Genomic DNA, 24552 nt, shown 5'->3' with positions numbered 1-24552 from the left:
AATACATATGGTAAAGACCGAGAAACAAGAGATTGGTGTGAACTGATGCAGGAGTGAATAAAGGCAGAACCAGGAAAACAAAATATATGATGACTCCATCAACGTAAATGGCAGCAATAGCAACCCAGACTGGATGCCACATAATGGTAACAACCAAGCCGAGACTCAAAAAAGAGATTAAAAAAATGCAAACAGATGTCCAAAGCGGGGCGTATACTGTCAAACTCAATTGATGTTTAGTTTTGTTGAATGACCTTTTTTTTATTATTTATTATAAGGAATATTACTGTGGAGTGGGTGTCAGAGACACATGGATGTGGGTGCACACAGACACAAACTGACACAGATTTAGGTTATTTTGTTCGTTTTGTTTTTGTTTTTTGTTAATAGTATTTCATTTTTCCAATTACTTATAAAGATGGTTTTCAGCATTCGTTTTTTAAATAAGATTCTGAGTTCCAAATTTTTTTCTCTCTCCCATACCCCCTTCCCAAGACAGCAAGCAATCTGATATAGGTTATACATGTGTAATCATGTAAACATATTTCCACATAGTCATGTTGTGAAAGCAGAAACCAAATTAAAGGGAAAATCCACCCAAAAAAATTAAAATAATATGTTTTTGTCTGCATTCAGACTCCATAGTTCTTTCTCTGGAGATGGATGGCACTTTCCATCATGAGTCTTTTGGAATTGTCTTAGACCTTGCACAGCCCTCCCTCACTCAAGTGCAAGTCATGTCATCATTTCTCTGAAGGACAAACACAGCAACAACAAGACGTCATATTACTGAGAAGACCTCAGTCTAACAAAGTTAGTCTTTAAACAGTGTTGCTGTTACTGTGTACCGTGTTCTCCTGGTTCTGCTCACTTCACTCAGCATCATTTCATGTCATTCTTTCCAGATTTTTCTGAAGTCTGCCCGTTCAACATTTCTCATAGCACAATAGTATTCCATTACAATTCACATACCACAATTTGTTCAGCCATTCTCCAATTGACAGTCATTCCCTCAGTTTCTTTACCACCGCAAAAAGAGCTGCTATAAATTTCTTTTTTTTTTCACATGTAGGTCTTTCCCCCTGTTTTATAATCTCTTTGGGATACGGAGCCAGTAAGTGGTGGTATTGCTGAATCAAAGGGTATGCACAGTTTTTTATCCCTTTGGGCATAATTCCAAACTGCTCTCCAGAATGGTTGGGTCAGTTCACAACTCCACCACAGTGCAGTAGTGTCCCAATTTTCTTGTGTTTTCTCCAACATTTATCATTTTCTTGTTTTGTTGTGTTAGCCAATCTAATAGGTGTGGTATGGTACCTCAGAATTGTTTTAATTTGCGTTCCTCTAATCAATGGTGACTTGGGGTATTTTTTCAAATGACTTTAGACAGCCTTAATTTCTTCATCGGAAAACTGTCTGTTCATATCATTTGGCCATTTAACAATTGGGAAATGACTTGTACTCTTATAAATTTGACTCATTTCTCTATATATTTGAGAAAGGAGGTTTTTATCAGAGACCCTTGCTGTAAAGATTGTTCCCTAGCTTTCTGTTTTCTTCTAATCTTGATTGCATTGGTTTTGTTTGTACAAGGCCTTTTTAATTTAATGTAATCATAATTATCCATTTCGCATTTTACAATGTTCTCTGTCTCTTGTTTGATCTTAAATTTTTACCTTCTCCATAGATCTGACAGGCAAATTATTCCTTGCTCTCCTAATTTGCTTATGGTATCACATTTTATGTCTAAGTCATGTACCCATTTTGACCTTATTAATTAAACTTTAAAAAAAAGAATGAAACTTAAAAAAAAAAAACCCCACCATAATAGAATCCCTTGCTTTGTTTTACTTTGAAATAGTATGATGGGAAAATATTTTATTTCTGCTTGAATTTGACCATAAATTTTCTTCTTGGGTTACAGGAACCAATAAAATCACGTGCCCCACAGCTTCATTTAGAGTACAGGTTTTACAAACAGCTCGGCAATTCAGGTAAGTCAGGCTTTTCTCTTTATAGAATGTCCCTCAGCAGTAAGCTCTTTATTAAATCACCTATACTTTATTTTATATTTGTTTCCAACCAGTGTCCACTTGTTGCTTTCCAAACAAATTCAAAAGATGATTGAGTTTTGTCTGCTGAAATAAGCATTTAGTTGTTGGATGGATCTTCTTTGACATAAAGGTGCTCCCTTGATACTGGCCTTTATGTGTTTCTGGACACTGTAACAGTGATTTTAAAATCTCTTCATACTTAGAAATGACAAGTAGGTGCTGAATTTCAATTCACTATATTCACTTTTTTCAGAAGGGATAGTGTTAAACCAAAAGGCTTTTCAGAGCACCTGATACTTTGTCACTTTGTCTATTGTTCTAATTTACTTGCAACTCTTTCCACTTGATTCTCTTTGGGTATTAGTTCATCATTTCAGGGGGAGAAACATAAACTTTTAAACTGGAAACCTTAATTTATTTAAATGTTTATACTGGTTCCCTGACTCATATTTTCTTATTAAAACTAGCAGAAACCTGACCCCTTGAAAACCCTCTAGCAAGAGAGATCCTGATCCTCCTTCAAATCTATTTTCATGCTTTGAATTGTAAAGTTTTTGACTAAAGTGAGATTCAGCTATGCAGATGTCACTAGTGTTTTAAGTTTCCCCTGGGAATGTTGAATCCTTCAGATCCTGCCTTGGTATCTAACAGAAATTTTGCTACAGATTGTTTTATCATAGTAGTATCATGGTGTAAGTGACTGTAACGTGGTTTATATAAAGTTCAAGTGCTGATGGAGTATCTCAGAAATACCGTTTCAAAAAAAAATTTAAAAAATCAGGCTAGTAGAGGAGATTATTCACAGGTTTAAATACTCTTTTTCCATTCTTCTCTATATAGAAAAATATTTTTCTTATGTTTGCCTAATTCATAATCAGGTATACCTCAGTCCCCTATCTCTCTTCACTGTCTCTTGGTGACTTCATCAGTTTCCCTGCATTTTATTATCATGTCTATGCAGATTGACTTTTAGTTATCCAGGCCTTATCTCTTTCCTGATCTGTAATAGGGTATTACCATCTGCCTATAGGACATTTTGAACTGGATGTTCTAAAGACTTTTCAAACTCAATATATCCATAACAAAATATCTTTGCCTCAAAACCCACCTTTCTTCACTTTTTTTAAATCTCTGATTTTATTAGTCTAGGGAGTTCCTAGTGAAGAATTTCTTCTACCAAGGCAGTTGTTAATTTCCCTTTTTTTTTGAGAGAATCACTATCCTTCCAGTAAGCCCAGTTCACAACCTTCATATACTTGTATTACAATTATTTGAATACTTCTAAGAATGTATTTTTATTTATTTTGATAGTTCTCTTGCATAACATGATGAGGATTTATGTTGCAGTGAAGCCTACTTTCCCTTCTTTGTGGCTCTGTTTACCTCTTAACTTTCAAATCTGTTCCCCCTAGGGCTTTTTTTTTTTTAAGAATCAAAAGAAAAAATTAACCTCCTTATTTTACCTAATCCCACGTATCCATTAGGTTGATTCTGCCTCTGAACAATTGCTCCGATCCATCCCCTTCTCTACTTAAATGTTCACTACCTTCTCTAAGGCTCTGATTAATTCAGTAGCCTCCTAGTGGGTTTTCCTTCCCCAAATTTCTTCTGTCTCTGATCTATTCTCCACATAGTTCTCAGAAGTTCTCAAAGTGATATTCCTAAGCAGAGGGTCTCCTGAATAAGCTGAAGTGGCTTTCTATTCTTTTAGGATCAAATCCCAGCCCTTCAGGACCTGATTCTAACCTGTTTTTCCAACTGTAATGTAGCCTGTCTTTGGCACCCTGTGGTGTAGCCAAAGTGGCCTTGTGGCTGTTCCTCCCATTTAGCGTGAGTTTTGTCCCCAGGCTTAGTATACCACCCTCCTCACTCCCCCCACCCCAACCTCTGCTTCTTAGAAGCTCTGGTTTCCTTTAAAGCTCAGCTCAAATTAGACCATTTACAAAAGCCGTTCCTATATCATCCCCTATTCCTTGCCCTTTTCAACTGCTCCCTCTTTTCCTCAAATTACTTTTTATTTACTTGATCTGTGTATTATATATATTAATAGATGAGTTTTCTCTCCTGATACAGTGTAAGATCCTTGAGGATAAATACTGCTTTATTTTGACTTTTGTGTTCTTAGCACTTCTCATAATGCCTAGTACATAGGCTTTTATAGGGACCTTAAAATGTCATTGAGTCTACTACCTTCAGTTTTCAGCTGAACTGAATCCAGAAAGGTGAAATAATTTGGCAAAGATCACACAGGAAGTAAATGTTAGAGGCAGAATTCAAACCTAGAGTCTCTGACTTCAGAACCAGTGCTTTTGCCTTTGAATATTTGATTGATTGATACCATAAGCTCATCATGTTCTGTTAAGGCTAAGCTTAGATGTCTTTTTGACTCTGCATTCTGTCTTCACTTTTTAGTGTTGATCTATTTTGTTACTTTACAGTTTGCTTATATTTGAACATATTGGATCTCTCAGTAGAAAGTATTCTCCTTGCAGACAGGCACTTTTAAAAAAAATCTTTATATGTCACCTGTGCCCATCACAGTGCTTTGCACATTATAAGTACTTGATGAATGTATGTATTCCTCTCTCATAACTTAATGGTTATGATAATCATAGATACAGAAACCCCAAATTAAGGATAAACAAGGAAATTGAAATGAATAGTATTTTATATCCCTAACGCCTAACATTTTGCTTTAGCTGTCATCGTAGGCTCTGTCAGTATTTGTTGACTGTGTGATTGATTATATATCCTTAAGTGCAGAGTGCCTTTGGGCTTACCGGTTGAGAGTACCTGAATAAGCAGCATTGTCCTATACACTTAGCCTCAAATACACACTTTAATGTCAGTCCTACCTTCTCCAGAGGTTTCTAAAAATATTTTGTTGTATGTTTTGAAACATACTTGCTAGGTTTCTCCTGGTAGCTAAACTTCTTGGTAATAATAACTATGCTGAGCTCAGCTAACAAAGCCAAACTGACTCTGTAGACCTCAGAATCATTATGCTGAGTTAAGCCTACTGTGCAAAGTTAGGTTTGTTTGGTGGGTTTCACCTCTGAACTCTTCCCATGCCTCAGAGCAAAAGCCAAATCACTTAAAATTGATAACCTCCATTCACCGTGGAGAAAGAATCTCACAGATGTATTCTGTATGGAGAACAGGAGTTTGATTACCTGTAGTTACTAGTTTCTTGATACTCCAAGGAATCATGAGATGGAATTGACAAATAGCAATTTGAGAAGAATTAGAGCTGTAGGCATTAGTGCTGTTCGAAAGATAATCTCAGGAGGGCCCTTTAAATGACAGCATTTCAAGCCAGTAAATTTTTCTGAGCTATATATTGCGTGCAAAAAGTTGGGCTAGTTTCTGTCATTGTGGGATACTAGATTACTCTGATGGAGCGTTTGTCTCATTGACACAGACAGTCCCTCCAGTGGTGCCTTCTTATCTGTGTGACTCTAGCCCATATCCTTCTGTAAATAATACGCACATGTCCATCAAGTGCTCAGGAAGTGTCTTTCCCTCGATTGTATATCATTGTATGATTACCATTGAAACATACAGGCTACTCATTATCCATCATTCTGGCTAAATGACTAGCTTTGATTTCCTTTTCCAGGCATACATCTTTTTGATGTTATACTCTGTCACATTTCCTATGTAGTTCTTCATTTTTAATATACTTCACTGTACTAATTGTGTGTCTCTCTATTGCTTTTTGGGTAACCTTCCACTTTAATTCTTCTGAGAATGTGGTATTCTAAAAATTCATAGGCATCTGGCATCACTGGAGGAATCTTTTAAAAATCATTTTGATTGCTCTTTCGATTATGCATTTAGTTTATCCCACATCCCTCCTAGAGAGACATCCCATTAGACAAAATCTAAAAAAAAAAAAGACAAAGAAAAACCCCGGCAAAACTATTCAATGCATACCAAAAAAAAATCTGAAAATATATGCAGCGTCTCATCCTGTGGGCTTGCCACCTTTGCTGGGAAGCAGGTGGAGGGAGGGAGCTGGAGGGGGCTGTGGTAACATCTTATTTCCCTTCTTTGGGGCCAGGCTTGTTCTTTGTAAGGTTGCAGTGTTCATTTGGATCGTGTTGCCGCTTTTGTTCTTTCTGTTTATATTCTTGTGGTAATTTTCTGCATTATTTTTTCAACTCTGCTTACTTGACTTTCCATCCATTCAGGTAAATCTTTCTGTGATTCTCTCTTTGTTGTATTCATCTGAAGGGTGTGTATGTTAAAGCTATTCCCTCTCTTCAAGAAGGGGACTCTAGGTAGGGAGTACAACATGTAACCTCAGGCTTTTTCAGTATATTGGTTAGTTTTGCTGAACTTTCTTTCCTCTTTTACATTCTTCATTATAAGGCAGGAGAGGGGAATATGGTAGAAAAACTGCAGGTGATATAAAAGTAAAAGGTGTCAAATCTTTTTTAAGATGTGCCATTTTTCTTTAAGGAGATGCTTAAAGTTATAAGAGCACTATACAATTTTCCTAAAGCAATCCAATCTACTCTCCTTTTCCTGTTCACTTCCAGGGTTAGTTCATTGTCCTTACAACTGTGTTTCATAGCCTGGAGAGTAGAACTGCTTCATCAACTTATTAAGCCAAACTCTTGTTGAGTTATTATGGATTTCATTTAGTAGGCTTTGCACAGTACTCCAGGCCTTTGTGCAATCACCATAGTGTTATATTGGAACAACTAGACAACCTCACCTAATTTAAGAGTTTCCCATTGTCCACAACAGTGGTAAACACCTTTGGCAGACATGTTGATCCCTGTTTTATGCTTTATTTGATATCATTTGTCCCCTTTACCCCTACTTTCCTCCTCACTTCCCCCCACCCCCACCTCTGCCTCTTGGAAGCTCTGGTTTCCTTTAAAGCTCAGCTCAAGTTGTACCATTTGCAAAAGCCTTTCCTGTATCATCCCCTATTCCTTGACCTTTTCAACTGCTCACTATTTCCCTCAAATTACCCTTTATTTACTTGGTCTGTGTATTATAAAATTAAAAAAAAAATCAGGGCAGCTAGATGGTGCAGTGGATAGAGCACCAGTGCAGGAGTCAGGAGGACCTGAGTTCAAATCTCACCTCAGACACTTGACACTCACTAGCTCTATGACCTTGGGAAGTCACTAAACCCCAATTGCCTCATCCTGAGTCATTTCCAGTCATCCTGATGAATACCTGGTCACTGGATTCAGATGACTCTGGAGGAGAAGTAAGGCTGGTAACTTGAATAGTCCTCCCTAACTCAAAACAAAGTCAAGTGCAAGTTGTGTCATTATTTCTCTGATGGCATGATTTTCTTTGGCAGTGAAGGATGGACACACGTAAAATAAAAATCAATATTAAATTAGTAAAATGGAATTTAAAAAATCTGATGTAGTTGACATTATAAATTGGGAAAGATATTATCTCCCACTTGACAATTAAACTGACAGTGCTCAAAAATGGAGGAGACAAATGAAGAGATATCAACACAGATTTTCAACATTTCCTAAGAGTTTAACTGAGGCAAATCAGTTAGGACAATGAGGAGACCAAGAACCTAGAAACTACTCTAACCAAAAAACATGTGATATCCTTGACATACAAGCAGATCCGAGGGCAAAAGTGGTTCACAATATGAAAACTCACTTGTAAAATCTTATGAATAAGGAGAAGGGAATAGAGTGAGCAGCACTGCTTCTTAAAGCAATAAATTAACAGAGGGAATAACAAATTTATAGAAAGCTTGGCAAGAGATTCAAAGTCAGATCACTCGAGTATTTTAAGGATGGAAGAAAACCATAAGAAAATGGAAAAAATTTCCATAACAAATTCCTTTTTCTGTTCTAGTAGCTCTACTCTAAAAACCATAATCCTTGATGTTCTACATAAATAAGAATTGGCACCAAGCAAGACAAAAGTGGGAAAAATGACTGGACTATACCAGTTCTACTGGATCAATGAAAATTGAACCGCTTTGGGCTCTTAAGATTAGAGTCTATGATACGATACATGAAGAAGTAGAAATGCAACTGAAGAAAACAAGGCATAAGAGATCAACTAGATGAGCTATACACAGAGGAGGTTTTCACTAGAGGTGATAGTTATGAGAGCTTTCAGGGATTGTGATGCCATCTCTCCCCTCCTCCCACCCCAAGACACCATGCATTCTGATTACCCCTTCCCCCAATCTGCCTTCCCTTCTATCACACCCCTCCCTTCCCTTATCATCCCCATCTTCTCTCTTTTCTTGTAGGGCAAGATAGATTTCTATACCCCATTACCTGTATTTCTTATTTCCCAGTTACATGCAAAGACAGTTCTCAACATTCATTCCTAAAACTTTGAGTTCCAACTTCTCTCCCTTCCTCCCTCCCCACCCATCCCCACTGAGAAGGCAAGCAATTCAATATAGGTTATATATGTGTACTTTTGCAAAAGACTTCCAAAACAGTCATGTTGTGTAAGCCTAACTATATTTCCCTCCATCCTGTCTTGCCCCCCATTTATTTTGTTCTCTCTTTTGACCATGTCCCTCCCCAAGAGTGTTTACTTCTAATTACTCATTCCTCCCATTTGCCCTCCCTTCTATCATCCCCCCCACCCCACTTATCCCCTTCACCCCTACTTTCCTGTAGTGTAAGATAGATTTTCATACCAAATTGAGTGTGCATGTTATTCCCTCCTTGAGGCAAATGTGATGACAGTAAGCTTCATTTTTTCCCTCTAACCTTCCCTTTTTTCCCCCCAACCTTCCCTTTTTTCCCCCTCCATTGAAAAAGCTTTTTCTTGCCTCTTTTATGAGAGATAATTTGCCTCATTCCATTTCTCTCTTTCTCATCCCAATATATTCCTCTCACTCCTTAATTTTGTTTTTTTTTAGGTATCATCCCTTCCTATTGAACTCAGCCTGTGCCATCTGTCTATATACATATAATCCCTCCAACTACCCAGACACTGAGAAAAGTCTCAAGAGTTACAAATATTATCTTTCCATGTAGGAAAGTAAACAGTTCAACTTTAGTAGGTCCCTTATGTTTTTTCTTTCCTGTTTACCATTTCATGCTTCTCTTGATTCTTGTTTTTGAAAGTCAGATTTTTTTTTTTCATCTCTGGTCTTTGCATCAAGAATGCTTGCTTGAATGTCCTCTATATTGTTGAATGACCATTTTTCCCCCTGAAGTATTATACTCAGTTTTACTGGGTAGGTGATTCTTGGTTTTAATCCCAGTTCTTTTGACTTCTGGAATATCCTATTCCACACCCTTTGATCCCTTAATGTAGAAGCTGCTAGATCTTGTGTTATCCTGATTGTATTTCCACAATACTTGAATGGTTTCTTTCTGGCTGCTTGCAGTATTTTCTCCTTGACCTGGGAACTCTGGAATTTGGCTACAATATTCCTAGGAGTTTTTCTTTTGGTATCTCTTTCAGGAGGTGATCGGTGGATTCTTTCAATATTTATTTTACCCTTTGTTTCTAGAATATCAGGGCAGTTTTCCTTGATAATTTCATGAAAAATGATGTCTAGGCTCTTTTTTTGATCATGGGTTTCAGGGAGCCCCATAATTTTTAAACTGTCTCTCCTGGTTCTGTTTTCCAGGTCAGTTGTTTTTCCAATGAGATATTTCACGTTTTCTTCAATTTTTTCATTCTTCTGGTTTTGCAATTTTAGTTTTGTTGTTTCTTGGTTTCTTATAAAGTTGTTAGCTTCCAACTGCTCCATTCTAATTTTTAAAGAACTATTTTTTTCAGTGAGCTTTTGAACCTTTTCCATTTGGCTAATTCTGCTCTTTCAAGCGTTCTTCTCCTCATTGGCTTTTTGGATGTCTTTTATTTTCTTCAGCATTCTTTTGGGTCTTCATTAGCAAGCTGTTGACTCACTTTTCATGTTTTTCTTTTATCACTCTCATTTCTCTTTCCAATTTTTCCTCCACCTCTCTTACTTGATTTTCAAAATCCTTTTTGAGCTCTTCCATGGCCTGAGACCATTGCATATTTATTTTGGAGGTTTTAGATGTAGAAGCCTTGACTTTTATGTCTTCCTCTGATGGTATGCATAGTTCTTCCTCATCCAAAAGGATGGAAGAAAGTACCTGTTCACCAAGAAAGTAACCTTCTAGAGTCTTATTTTTTTCCCTTTTTTGGCCATTTTCCCAGCCTGCTACTTGACTTTTGAGTCCTTTGTCAGGTGGTGGGAATACTCTTAGGGACCTGTAAGTTTTCAGTTCCTCCAAGGTGACACAATCAAGGGAGAGGAGTTTACTCCTCTCCTGGCCTGTGCTCTGGTCTGGGAGCAGCCACAAGCCCTCCTTTCTGCCCAGGATCTGTGAGTAGAATTTCTTCTCCAGAGCCTCCACCAGCCAGCGCTCCTCCTCACCCCAGGATTGCTATGCCAAGCTGAGATTTGGATCAGCCACGCAATTCCCCCAGGGTGTGAGGGCTCCTAAAATGGATCATCTGCCCGCAGTAAGCACTGCCACCTTGGGGCTGACCTTGTTCCCTTCTCACCCAGGTGACAGAGCTTTCTCACTGATCCTTGAAGCTGCCTTTGGCGTTTGTGGGTTGAGTAATTTGGGAACCACAGCTACTGCCTGGGATTCCCGGCCCTGAGACCTGCTCCAGTCCTGTCCCTGCCATGCTGCCTAGCCAAGGCTGAGCTGTGTTCCGAGAGCTACTCTCTGCTCCGAGCCTGGTGTGATAGACCTTTCCCGTTGACCTTCCAGGGTGTCTTCAGCTGGAAATATCTTTCACTTTGTCGTTTTGTGGCGTCTGTTGCTCTAGAATTTGTTTAGGGTGCTTTTTAAAGGTATTTTATGGGCTATGGGGGGAGAGGTGAAGTAGGTACGTCTTATTACTTTGCCATCTTGGCTCCACCCAAGAAACACTTGGAAAACGCTTTAAAGTAAAACAGCAGGACTAATGGAGTATAATGAAAGAATGCTGTACTAGTAGCTCTGCTGGTGTATGGTATACACATGTCCTTACTCTGCCAGGTTACTTATTGTGTATATTGTATCAGCATACTTGTCTTTGCTGTACCTCCTTGGGGAAATCATTTAATCCTTCTGAACCTTAGTGTTGTCATCTATAAAATGGAATGATAATATCTATTTCACCAGGTTGTTTTAAGTATCAGATGAAATAATTTGTATTAAAACTTTTTCAGAACTTTAAAAATGATGGTCATATTATTAACCAAATAAAAGGCTGATTCTTTTTAGAAATTCCAGGGAATTGATTGGTGGTAGCGGTTTTTTATGTCTTCTTGGAATAGATAATTGACTTGTAACAGCTTTCTATCATTTTGTCTTTGAATTAATTTGAGGACTAAAATTATGGAACTATGAATCATCTATTAGAACAAAAAAGATAATTTTTGACACATTTCCTGGATTATATTATTGCCATTCACTTTCCCCCCTTTTTCCACTCTCCTCTCCCACATTTAACCCCTAAATTAGTTAATTTTCAGGCAAAATTTGTGTTAATGTTTTAAGAAATTTTACTATCCAACTTTGTGTTCTTGGAGAAATGAAATACTTCCACCTTTAAAACCATATGGGAACAAAGAATTCCCCAAAGGTGTAAAGTTTTTTCCTTTCCTCTTTTCATTATCGCCTCGCCTACTTTTAGAAATTCTGAATAGTTAATGTATCCTTCAAGGGAAGATGAGATAACTATATTATTTATGTAATAAAACTGAAGGTGTCGTGAATTCTGTGGACATTAGTGACAGATCAGAAACATTTGCTACCGGGTGATCGTTGGAAAGACAATTAATTCTAAGCAGAGCTACTTCTGCTTAAAGGTAAACTGGTTAAAGAAATTCTAAGCACAGCTGTTCCTATCTTAAAGGGAGATTTGGCTAAAGATGAAAAATATATTTTCTCAGCTTTCTCAAATATATTTGTTATCATTGTACTGTAGCAAAAAATAGTAGTTTTTCCATTGGTTTTGAAAACCATGACAGTGACTTAACGGTTTTGTTTGACCCATAGTCCTATTAAGATATAAGATATGGTAAAGAACAAAAAATACTTTAATGAATCTGAAAATCACTAATCATTCTTGATAGAGGGCAATACTGACCATATCATTTTGTTTAATAAAAAAAGAATCACAGAATTTATGACAACTCTATAAAAATCTATTTTTCCATTAGTGGTAGAGAAATGCAATCTATTGTCTGATTGAGACATCTTAATACATTTAATGTGCTGGAAAAAAATAGTTAATAGGAATTGTAAAAGGCCTTTAAGAATAATTTTTTGGCCCTTTCCCAAACTTAGTTTGTAATGCCTTGCTTAACATTTCAGCTTTAAAATGTTACTTGAACAGTTCAATTTACAGTTATTGATTGCCTTTCCACTTCCTGGTGGAAAAGAGACATTAGAGTCTTACCCACATCACTGGACATGATCAACTTAGACTAATGTTGCTCCTGACAAGAAGGTAGGTGCATCCCTCTGTAGGCCCTGTAGGACTTCATTGCTCCTGCAGGCATAGAGACACTGACATAAGATCAGATAGAAAACATCTTACTCACCTTTTCTTTATTGGTGCTCCTCCTATGCACTAGTACTGTGCCTAGATTCTTTCCCAGTGATTATCAAATTCTTGCCCCTGCTTATTCTCCCCATTCCTGTGATACTAAATCATAGACTAAAGAGAAAATCCTGCTCTCCAGCTTCTGGTACCAGTTCTCTCACCACTTTCAACTTGAATGCTAAACTCCCTATTCCATGTCTCACTCTGTGCCCTCTAGAACTCCTGGTCTATAACTAATAAACTACTTTTCAGATCCCTTCCTCTAGTTCCTTACATCTTCTTCCTGTCAAACATGGTCCCTCTGAGACAACACTACATCTCATGTCCTCCTTTTCAGTACTGATTTCACCCTCTCATACCCTCTGACTTGTTGGCCCTGGAGACAGTCAGAACATTCATTGCCCCCCATTGTCACTTCTAAACTATCCCTCTACCCATGGCCCAGGAACTTCTCCTTTTTATGTTCACTTTGTCTAAGTTTGTTGTACAATCTAGATTCTATTATATCTTGCTAGTTCTCAAGACATTCTTTGTTTTTTCTCCATGAGTTCAGTGTCTGGCCCCATCCCACTGCCTGCCCTCATTTAAAGGGACTTCAGCATATGTGTTAACATTCCATAATTCATTCAGCTCCCATGATTACTTCACCACTTAGTCTCAGCTAAACACAGTGATTGTCATGTACTTGATCTTGCAATTGCCCACAAGAGGGGTGTGAAATTCCTTTATTTAACCTATCTTTCATATTGTTCCACCCTATCTATACCTTTTTCCAAAACTATTTTCATTTTCACTATTGCATATAGTCCTTCTCTCACTCAGTATTTTGCCAGGTCATACCTCTTTCTCTTGTCTAAACTTTCTTTTCTTCCTAATTAGCCACATCCACCACCCCTATAAAGGCTCTTCCTCACTTCTTGCTTGTACTGTTTTAATAACCTTTCAGTTGCTTTCCCTGCCTGAAGTCTCTCCTGGCTCCACTCAGCTGTCCAGGTGATATTCCTGGAGCACAAATCCAGTCATGTTACCCTCCCATTCACTAAATTCAATGTCTGTCTTGACCTCCAGGATCAAGTATTAAATCTTCCTTTCCAAGTTTAGTATACATTATTTCCCTTCACTTATCTCTCAACCAAACTGACTTTTTTGCAGTTCTTTGTACATAATATTTCATTTCCCATCTCCTTGTCTTTGCACAAACTAGAATCACTCCTTTCTCAACTTAGCTTCATAGTATTTCTAGCTTCCTTCAAAGTTCAGCCTAAGTAATACCTTTTACAGAAAGCTTCTTCCTAACTCCCTTGAAATTACTTTGCATATATTCTCTGTATATGTATTTACTTTCTCATAGTCATGTTATAATAATAGAATGTAAACTCATTGAAGGTAGGAGTTGTTTAATTTTTTTCTTTGTACCCCCCACCTGATACTTCATAAATAAATGCTTCTTGAAAGAGTAAGTGAATGAGGAATAGCTCTCATGGTTTCACTTAATATCTCTTAGCTGATAATTCTCATATCTACTTAATCAGTCCTAACCTCTTCTGACCTCCAGTCTTTTATCTCCAATTGCTTATCTCAAACTGGATTTCCATAGACACCTTAAACTCACCATGTCTAAAACTGAACTCATTGTCTGCTCCCCTTCTCCAATACTCCTTTCCTCCTTACTTTTTACTGTAAAGGGTACCATCATCCTCCCAGACTCACAGCTGAAGTGTCATTCTTGACTCCTTATTCTCTCTCAATCCCACTTTCCAAGGTCTGATCCATTGCCAAAGACTGTTGATTTTATATTCTTAGCATCTCATGCATATATGCCTCTTTCTCTGCATTGACACTGCCAACACCCTGGTTCAGACCTTTATCCCCTCCACTTGTAATACTGCAATTGCCTGCTGTTTATTCTCCCTGTCTCATGTCTCACGAGTGCAGCTTCCATTCAGGCATTAAATGGATCTTTCTAAAGTGCAAGTTTGATGGTAATTTGACTCCCTCCTACCTTTTCAGTCTTCTTATACCTTATCCACTGGTACAAGTGCCAGCTAAAATCTCACCCTCTACAAAAAACTTTTCCCAGCCTCGCTTGATGCTACTGCCGTCCCTTGTTGAAGATCTCCTATATGTCCTCTATAGCTATGTCATCTATCTGTCTGTCTGCCTGCCTGTCTACCTATCTTATCTGTCCATCTGTCTCTCATTTGCATACAGTGGTTGGCATTTTGCCTCCCTCATTAGACTGTGAACTCCTTGAGAGTGGGGACTGTCTTTTGACTTTATTTGTATTTCCAGTGCTTAACACAATGTCTGGCACAAAGTACAAGCTTAATAAAGATTTGTTTATTGATTGATGGACAAAGGGTAAAAATTGCCAACAGGTAAATGTTGTATATAAGGAAAAATTTCTGAACAATTAGAGCTATTCAAAAGTAGAATGAGTTGCCTTGGAATATAGTGGATTTACCCGCATACATTGGGCTTCAAGTAAAGAATTGATGACAAATTGTGGAGGGGAATTCTGTATGCATAACTTTTTTTAATGTCTTCCAAGGTCCTTTCCTCTTAGAGTCTGTGAAAATGTTTCCTTAACCTTTTAATTATGGAAATGATGGTCTTGAACAATTTTAGACCCTCCCAGGAGTGCTTCTACTCTAAAACATCTGCTGTGATTATTAAATTAAGACCATTTTGGTTTTTTTCTTTTGTGTTAAAAATGTAGTGTGTGTGTGTAAATACATGAATTTTTTGATGAATATTTCCCTAAATATCATATATCTCTGTGGAGACTTCCTTACTAATATCCTCCCAAATGCCTTGTTATCTTGTGAAGGTGACCCTAAAAATTATCAAATTTTATGGTAACAGATTGCAAAATCTGGCAGATCCTCAATCTGAAAAAAGTTCACATGTATGTCTAGTAATGGACCATATGTCTTTTATTCAAGGACTGATTTAAAGAAGCTCAGCACCAGATTGGCTTTTGGGTGATATATATATATATACTTTTAATTTTAGTCTCAGTAATTATAGATTACCATCTACTGAATTGTAGAGTGGTTTCAATCTAGGACAGTGAATAAATGGACTGTGCTATTAAACTAGTTTCTAGATAGAAGCATATAAAAACTTTATGTACAATTTAAAATGTATACGTAGTATATGTCCACATTCATGTTTGTCATTCACGTAGATTCTTACATAGATACAAGGGGCAGCTAAGTGGTGCAGTGGATAGAGCACCAGTGCAGGAGTCAGGAGGACCTGAGTTCAAATCTCACCTCAGATACTTGACACTCACTAGCTGTGTGACCTTGGGCAAGTCACTTTAACCCCAACTGCCTCATCCTGGGTCATCTCCAGTCATCCTGATGAATACCTGGTCACTGGATTCAGATGGCTCTGGAGGAGAAGTGAGGCTGGTGACCTGCACAGCCCTCCCTCACTCAAAACAAAGTCAAGTGCAAGTCATGTCATTGTTTCTCTGATGGCGTGGTCTTCTTTAGCAGTGAAGGACAAACACACACATACATAGATACAAATAAAAAATACGACCCATAGTACATACTAGCATACACACATATGTGTATATGCATGCATACTTGTATGCATGTATGTTGTATGTGTCTCTATTTTCAACCATGATGTAGTATGGACTGGCCTTTTTTCAGTTCTGGACAAATTGACTAGCTAACACTAGCAATTATAAAACATTTTAATTCTTTTCAAAGTTGTGTTTGTCATTTGTTTACTTTTGCTGCATTTGTTCCTGGGCAGTGGAGGAAGAAATTAGCAGGAATGAAGTGAATAAGGTGTTCAATTAAATTAATAGTTGAGATTCAAGGAAGTCACTTTCCTACTTGACCAGTCATTCAGAACAAAGAAGTGATAATTTATCATTGTCATAATCCTAGATGATACCTCTATCCCTTGAGAGAATCGTAGATTTTTAAGTTCTGAAAGGGATTTCATGTTTGTTACTAATTTGTAACGTGATCATTGTATAGTGTAATGGGTAACCCTGCTTTGAATTAGTTTGTGGATGAGATAGAAAATAGGGATGATTCTAAAAACTTTAATTATTGCTATAGCCAATTTTTAAAAGTTCATTTATTTATTTTTAACATTCATTTTTTTTTTTTTGAAAATTTGATTTCCCAATTCTCTCCCTGCCCCCAGTTCTTCCCCTCCCCAGTAAGAAGGCAAGCAATATGGTATCAATTCTGCATGTGAAATCATGTCTCTCTGGAAGAGAACAGCAGTTTTCATCACGAGTCTTTGATTTGTCTTGAATTGTTGTTGCTAGGAGTAGCTAAATCTTTCATAGTTAATCATTATTATAATTTGCTGTTACTGTGTACAGTGTTCTCCTGGTTACAGTCACTTCACTTTGCATCAGTTCATAGAAGTGCTGCCAAGTTTTCCAAAACTGTCCTGCTTGTTTCTTTTAGCATAACAGTACAAAAATATTTACGGTAGTTCTTTTTAGAAACTGAGGGTATGCCCATTAAGTGGGGATTGACTAAATAAGCTATGGTAGAGGAATATGATAGAATACTGTTTCATTGCTGTCATTTGCAGCATTTGCCTTTTATACATTGTAATAGTGAATTTCCTTCCTGGGAATTTCAGTTATTTAAAAATTTAAAACCTTTGCATGAACAAAAATCATTGCAAATACAATAAGGGAAGCTCAGCAGGGGAAATCTTTTGCATCCAAAAGCTCTCTGATAAGACATCTATTTGATAGCTGACCTGTGGACATATGTACACACAGATGTATACATATATGTTATTGCAACCATTATGTGAGGCCAAGCAAATCTTTCCTCCAAAATATAGTAATCCAAGGATATAAATAACTTTTAGAAGAATTATAAGATTTGAGCAGCTATATGAGTAAATGTTCCAAATCACTATCAGTTAAAAGAACTTTTAGGTTTCATTTCACATCCATAAAATTGGCAAAAGTGAAAATAGTGGTGATGGGGCTGTGGGAAGAAAAGCACAGTACTGTTGGTAGAGCTGTAAATTGGTCCACCTATTCTAAAAACAATGTGGAATTATGCAAGAAAAATTAATAATCTGTTCATACTCTGACTTACCAATCCCACCACTGGACATATAGACCAAGGGAGTCAAAGACATAAAGGACCTTATGTACAAAAATATTCATAGATAATGTTTTTGTGGTAACAAAAAAATTGGACACAATAAGTGTCAATCTGTTGGAGAATGACTACAGAGACTGTGGTATTTGAATTAAAGAATATTCTTGTATTGTAAGAAAGGATGAAAATTTCTTATGATCATAGTTCAGAGAATTCTCTGAATATAATTCAGAAAAACTTGGAAAGACTTTATGAACTGATCGAGATTTAAGTAAGCAGAAAGTATATGCATGATGAGTATGATATAATGTGTTATTGCTTCCAGAGGTCAAATAATCAGATTTATCTATTTCCTCTCAATAGAGACATAGGGAGCTATAGATTTTTAAGGGTTGCATAAAGTACCATCAGTTTTACTTAAAGTTTTCCTTTGTGATAGGGATTTGAAGAAAATGGGTGTAATGACTGGGAAATATTTGTAGTATTAAAAAAAAACAAACCCACCAAGTATCAATGAAATTTAAGAGAAGAAGAAACCGAGCAGGCAAACCATAACGTTGCCTTCAGCCATTGCTCTCATAGCTTCTGCTAGCTATCTGCGTCTTTGGGACAATGGAAATGTTTGAAATTTCCCAGAAGATAAAAAAAGATTGCTGTACTAATTTTTCTGCTACAAAACCAAGGTGTGACCAATATGTAGAAATTAGACCATTCAAGTATATAAACATATGCATGGTCTTTGTAGTTTTCATGTTTCATAATGACTTCCCAATAGAGATGCCATTCATCACTGTTTTACCAATGAGACACCACAAAGGGCTATTTGTGTGTTGGTCCTTCACTGCTAAAGAAGACCATGCCATCAGAGAAACAATGACATGACTTGCACTTGACTTTGTTTTGAGTGAGTTAGGGCTGTGTAGGTTACCAGCCTCACTTCTCCTCCAGAGCCATCTGAATCCAGTGACCAGATATTCATCAGGATGACTGGAGATGACCCACTATTGATATTAGTCAAACTAGTTAGTGCTTTAAAAACAAAGGGAAAGGATAAGATTTTGATTACTATGTGAATTGAAAGTTGTAAATGAGATTAAGAAAAGTTGCATGTGAAGACAAGTAATTTGATCTAGAACTCAAGTAACAAAAAACTTGTCCTTTGTCAGTGATTTTAGTAACATTATAGAATATGATATAGTATATAAATTCCTTTGCAGAGGTATAGTTATTACCTTTGGAGGTTTTCCATCCATAGGTTTTACACATATGAGAAATGTGCTTGCTCCAGAAAGAATAATACTCATCGTTGATACCAGGAAAGCTCTTATTTTATTTTACATTCTTGTGAATGAGTAACTCTTTAAAGGAGCACACTTGCTCAGACAAATGCAAGGCCATTTATGCCCTGTTCCTGATTCGAGTTCCCCACCCCACCCTCATTGACTGGATGCAACTTCCTGAACCACCTTTTTCATTTTCCTCTCCTAGATGTGTTCCCCCTTCCCTGTCATTCATTGCATGTGCATTTAAATTAGCTTGCTCTGGGGATAATATTGGATTGGATAATACTGGATAATATTAAACAGCTCGTTAAGCATGTGTACTAGCTTCAGACCTTTTATTTTGATCAGAAACCTGGTTCGGCTAGGTCACAGCTCTGGTTAGAACCAGTCACCACTGACATATCCTGTTATCACGCCTATAAAGCTAGGAGTAGTATTAGTCTTGTGGAAACAGATCCTTCTTTTGTTTCTCATACATAGGTTAAAAGAATACAGAATTTGAGCTTTACTCCTAGGAAGGGACTGAAGTAGCAATATATATACTTATAACATCTGACCAGATCCTTAAGTACTTAAGTACTAGATCGTTTGTATCTAGTCATTTTCTCTATCACCATCTCTTGACTCAGACATGAGCCTGCTAATTTCAACTCTTATCTTTGTTTCCACAATACAATGAATAAGTTAGCGTTAGACTGCTTTTCAAAGTTAGCCTCCCCACCCCTAATGCATACACTTAGGCATCATATACTTTGACCCATGAGCTGAGCATTACTGGTAGATCAGCCTGAGATGCTGAACTAGATGGAACAGGGGAGGGTAGGTGTGAAGGCTCTATATATTAGAACTTTCTCTTGGAATAGCAGCTCTTGAAAATGGGGACTCTGCCTTATTTTGGGCAGGGGTTATGGGAGGGAAGAAAAAAGGGGGAAAAGTTACATAACTTTTATGTATTTAAAAGGAATAGCAAGTTGTATATAATAGTAAAGTGGATACAAAGGTGCCCTAAGAGTTAACATTAAGAGTTAATAATTAATAATATTGCTTTCTCGGGGGAGGAGCCAAGAAGGCGGAGTAGAAAGATACACATATGCTAGCTCCAAACCCACAACCCATAAAATACGTGTAAAGAAGAACTCCCAACAGATTCTGGAGCAGCAGAAGCCACAGAACAATGGAGTGGAGGAGATTTCTGTTCCAGAGAGCCCTGAAAAACCAACACGAAAGGTCCGTTGCACACCAGACCCGGAGCACAGCCCAGCCCTGCCTTGGCCTCGAGGCACCTAGAGGAGCAGATCCGAGCAGGTTTCAGGGACAGAATCTCCAGCAGCCTCGAAGGTCCCTCCACCCACGGGCGCTGAAGGTCAGTGAGAGGGTCTCTTTGGCTGGCCGAGAGGGGAGTGGGGTGTCCCCCATAACTCAGGCCCCCTCGGGAGGCAGCAGCAGAGGCAGCAGCAGACAGGGGCTTCCAAAGCAGGCAGGAGCCTGGATCCATTGTTGAAGGTCTCATCATAAACCCCCTGAGGGAACTGAGCCCCATCAGGCGGCCCTGCCCCCACCTGAGCACCTGAACTTAATCTCACACTGAATAGCAGCCCCGCCCCAGCTGAAAGCCCTGAGGCTGGGAAGCAGCATTTGATTCTCAGCCCCCAAGCACTAGCTGGGTGGATTTGGAGGCAAGGTGGGTGTGGAAAGGAAACTCAGAAGTCAAATAACTGGCTGGGAAAATGCCTAGAAAAGGGAAAAAAAATAAGACCATAGAAGGTTACTTTCTTGGTGAACAGGTGTCTCCTCCCTTCCTTTCAGAGGAGGAAGAACAATGCTTACCATCAGGGAAAGACATAGAAATCAAGGCTTCTGTATCCCAAGCATCCAAAATAAACATTCAGTGGGTTCAGGCCATGGAAGAGCTCAAAAAGGACTTTGAAAATCAAGTTAGAGAGGTGGAGGAAAAACTGGGAAGAGAAATGAGAGAGATGCAAGAAAAGCATGAAAAGCAGGTCAACACCTTGCTAAAGGAGACCCAAAAAAATGCTGAAGAAAATAACACCTTGAAAAATAGGCTAACTCAATTGGCAAAAGAGGTTCAAAAAGCCAATGAGGAGAAGAATGCTTTGAAAAACAGAATTAGCCAAATGGAAAAGGAGGTTCAAAAGCTCACTGAAAAAGATAGTTCTTTCAAAATTAGAATGGAACAGATGGAGGCTAATGACTTTATGAGAAACCAAGAAATCACAAAACAAAACCAAAAGAATGAAAAAATGGAAGATAGTGTGAAATATCTCATTGGAAAAACAACTGACCTGGAAAATAGATCCAGGAGAGACAATTTAAAAATTATGAGACTACCTGAAAGCCATGATCAAAGAAAGAGCCTAGACATCACCTTTCATGAAATTATCAAGGAAAACTGCCCTGATATTCTAGAACCAGAGGGCAAAATAAGTATTCAAGGAATCCACTGATCACCGCCTGAAAGAGATCCAAAAAGAGAAACTCCTAGGAACATTGTGGCCAAATTCCAGAGTTCCCTGGTCAAGGAGAAAATATTGCAAGCAGCTAGAAAGATACAATTCAAGTATTGTGGAAATACAATCAGGATAACCCAAGATCTAGCAGCTTCTACATTAAGGGATAGAAGGGCATGGAATATGATATTAGAGAAGTCAAAGGAACTAGGACTAAAACCAAGAATCACCTATCCAGCAAAGCTAAGTATAATACTTCAGGGGAAAAATTGGTCTTTCAATGAAATAGAGGACTTTCAAGCATTCTTGATGAAAAGACCAGAGCTGAAAAGAAAATTTGACTTTCAGACGCAAGAATGAAGAGAAGCATGAAAAGGTAAACAGCAAAGAGAAGTCATAAGGGACTTTACTAAAGTTAAACTGTTTACATTCCTACATGGAAAGACAATATTTGTAACTCTTGAAACTTTTCAGTATCTGGGTAGTTGGTGGGATTACACACATATGCCCATGCACACTCACATGGAGACAGAGAGCACAGAGTGAATGGAATAGGATGGGATCATATCTTAAAAAAATGAAATTAAGCAGTGAGAGAGAAATATATTGGGAGGAGAAAAGGAGAAGTGGAATGGGGCAAATTATCTCTCATAAAAGAGGCAGGCAAAAGACTTTTTAGTGGAGGGAAGAAGAGGGGATGTGAGAGAAAAACATGAAGTTTACTCTCATCACATTCTACTAAAGGAAGGAATAAAATGCACACTCATTTTGGTATGAAAACCTATCTTACAATACAGGAAAGTGGGGGAGAAGGGGATAAGCAGGGTGGGGGGGACGGTGGAAGGGAGGGCAATGGGAGGAGGGAGCAATTTGAAGTCAACACTCTTGGGGAGGGACAGCATCAAAAGAGAGAATAGAAGCAATGGGGGGCAGGATAGGATGGAGAGAAATATAGTTAGTCTTACACAACATGACTATTATGGAAGTCATTTGCAAAATTACACAGATATGGCCTATATTGAATTGCTTCCCTTTCCAAAGGGAATGGGTGGGGAGGGAGGGAGGAAGAGAAGTTGGAACTCAAAGTTTTAGGAACAACTGTTGAGTATTGTTCTTGCTACTAGGAAATAAGAAATACAGGTAATGGGGTATAGAAAGTTATCTGGCCCTACAGGACAAACGAAAAGATGGGAACAAGGGAAGGGAGGGATGATAGAAGAGAAGGCAGATTGGTGATAGGGGCAATCAGAATGCTTGGTGTTTTGGGGTGGGGGGAGGGGACAGATGGGGAGAAAATTTGGAACCCAAAATTTTGTGAAAATGAATGTTAAAAGTTAAATAAATTAATTAAATTTTCCAATGAGAGGGGAAAAAAGTTAAAATAAATTGCTTAAATCCTCAAAAAAAAAATATTGCTTTTTCAGTACCTTGTGAGGCCCCTCCTGAGCTTGAGGCTGTACTAGAGTCCTTTCCCTTTATCTTGAAATAACGTAAAACATCCCCCTTATCCTGGACCATAAAGTTCCTTGCCTTCCCTGCATTCTGGGTCATAAGATTCCCTTGTCTGCCTTATTTTGTGCCACTTGTTGTCCTCATCCTGTGTCCTTATCTTGCAAGACTTGTCCCTAAATTTTCACCTATAATAAACCCTAAAATCATCCTACAGGCTGTATAGCTTTCTGTCTATATGAGTTTGTCTCCTCTCCTATGTTGGGGCCTTTGTTTAGCTCCTTGCTAAATCTCCAGTCCATTGCTTTTGCACCAATAAAGCTCCTAATTTCTACAGAGAAGGTCTAAATGAATTCTTTCAAATATGAACTAGATCTCTCAACTCTGACCTCAACAAAAGATTTGTAGTTTCATGTGCAATCATCTTTTTTCTGCTGTTATGGAAATGTTTATTTTATTTCTTAAGTTCAAAATAAAAGAAATAAAATTTTAATAAAAAAATAGAGATCCCTGTATGCCTCTATATTTGGTAGCTATTATATGACAAAAACTAAGCAAATGTTAAATGGCATAGTGGCAGCAAGAGAATTATTTGGGCATTCATCATACTTTTGTGGCAAATTTCAGACTCTGTAACGAGTCAGCTTCTTGCCTGTCAGTTTATAATTACAGTGTCCTAATCTCCTTGCTTATTCTCTTACTCTAATCCCTTAGTAGAAAGAGTTACTTTAGAGAAGGGATTAGAATTGTTAAAAAGCGTAAGGGAAATTAAAAGATAAAACAGAGGTTCTCTTTTCCCTAGGTGTAAAAATATGTATTATAAATTTCAATTGTTTAGAATGGTATGTTATGAAGATAAGGAATTTGGGCTCAATATAGGTTAAAATGTTTAATTGTTGTCTAATAAGTGAAAGGAGAAAAATTGTTCTTTAAGTTATAGATTAAACAAAGCCTTAGAAAAGTTACTTACTACAGTTTTCTTTACCCATATCTGTATCCTTTGAAATAAATCTGTTCTTAAATTGTCACATTTTTTTTCTTATGCACAGTGGGGTCCTGGTAACGTTGACCTAGACCTGCATGGCCTTCCCAAATTGCCTTCTGCAGGTTCCAGAGGAAGCAGTTTAATAGCAGTTGGAATAACAGGATCAAGTCACTGGCTATCACATATCACCTAGTTATTTGAAAATCTCTTCTTGAAAAATAACTTCATAGTCCATATTTAAGACTTTTGGCAATTGATTTATTAGTCAAGTTCTTTAGTGATGACAGTTACTCCCAGAGGAAACAACTGTTAAATATAGAATTCATTGGAAAGTAGACTATACTTTTGTTTTATTTTATTTGATACTTGTCATAGATTTGTCAACATTTAGGTGCCATAGTCCAAAGGAAAAGTTCAAACAGTTAAGCAGGGTTTAATTTTTGAATGCTCTTAAATAATGATCAAAAGCTGAGGCTTTGCAACCACACAAGATAAATGCCACAACATTTTTTTAGGGTCATTGTTTTCTAGAAAATGTTTTAAATTAGCAGGTTAATGAACCTAAATCATCAATTCTGTAAAATTCTACCAGCCTTGATCAGGTCAAAGATCCCTTAGCATACCTCCTTTGGTGTAACAAGTTTTGAAGTTATA

The 24552-nt window shown here is 37.7% G+C and overlaps 1 protein-coding gene across 6 annotated transcripts in view; it reads left to right on the top strand.

Annotated features, from left to right (window-relative positions):
* CSNK1G1 (casein kinase 1 gamma 1) overlaps positions 1-24552 on the top strand; it is a 256264-nt gene that overhangs the window by 165641 nt on the left and 66071 nt on the right. For all 6 annotated transcript variants that reach the window (XM_072613617.1, XM_072613645.1, XM_072613632.1 and 3 more), the window contains exon 4: positions 1925-1994. In XM_072613617.1, the coding sequence (XP_072469718.1) occupies positions 1925-1994 (70 nt within the window). The remainder of the gene's footprint in view (positions 1-1924; positions 1995-24552) is intronic.

This window comes from Notamacropus eugenii, chromosome 1, assembly GCF_028372415.1.
Source record: "Notamacropus eugenii isolate mMacEug1 chromosome 1, mMacEug1.pri_v2, whole genome shotgun sequence".
Taxonomy (NCBI): domain Eukaryota; kingdom Metazoa; phylum Chordata; class Mammalia; order Diprotodontia; family Macropodidae; genus Notamacropus; species Notamacropus eugenii.
This window is presented reverse-complemented; position numbering and strand designations above follow the sequence as displayed.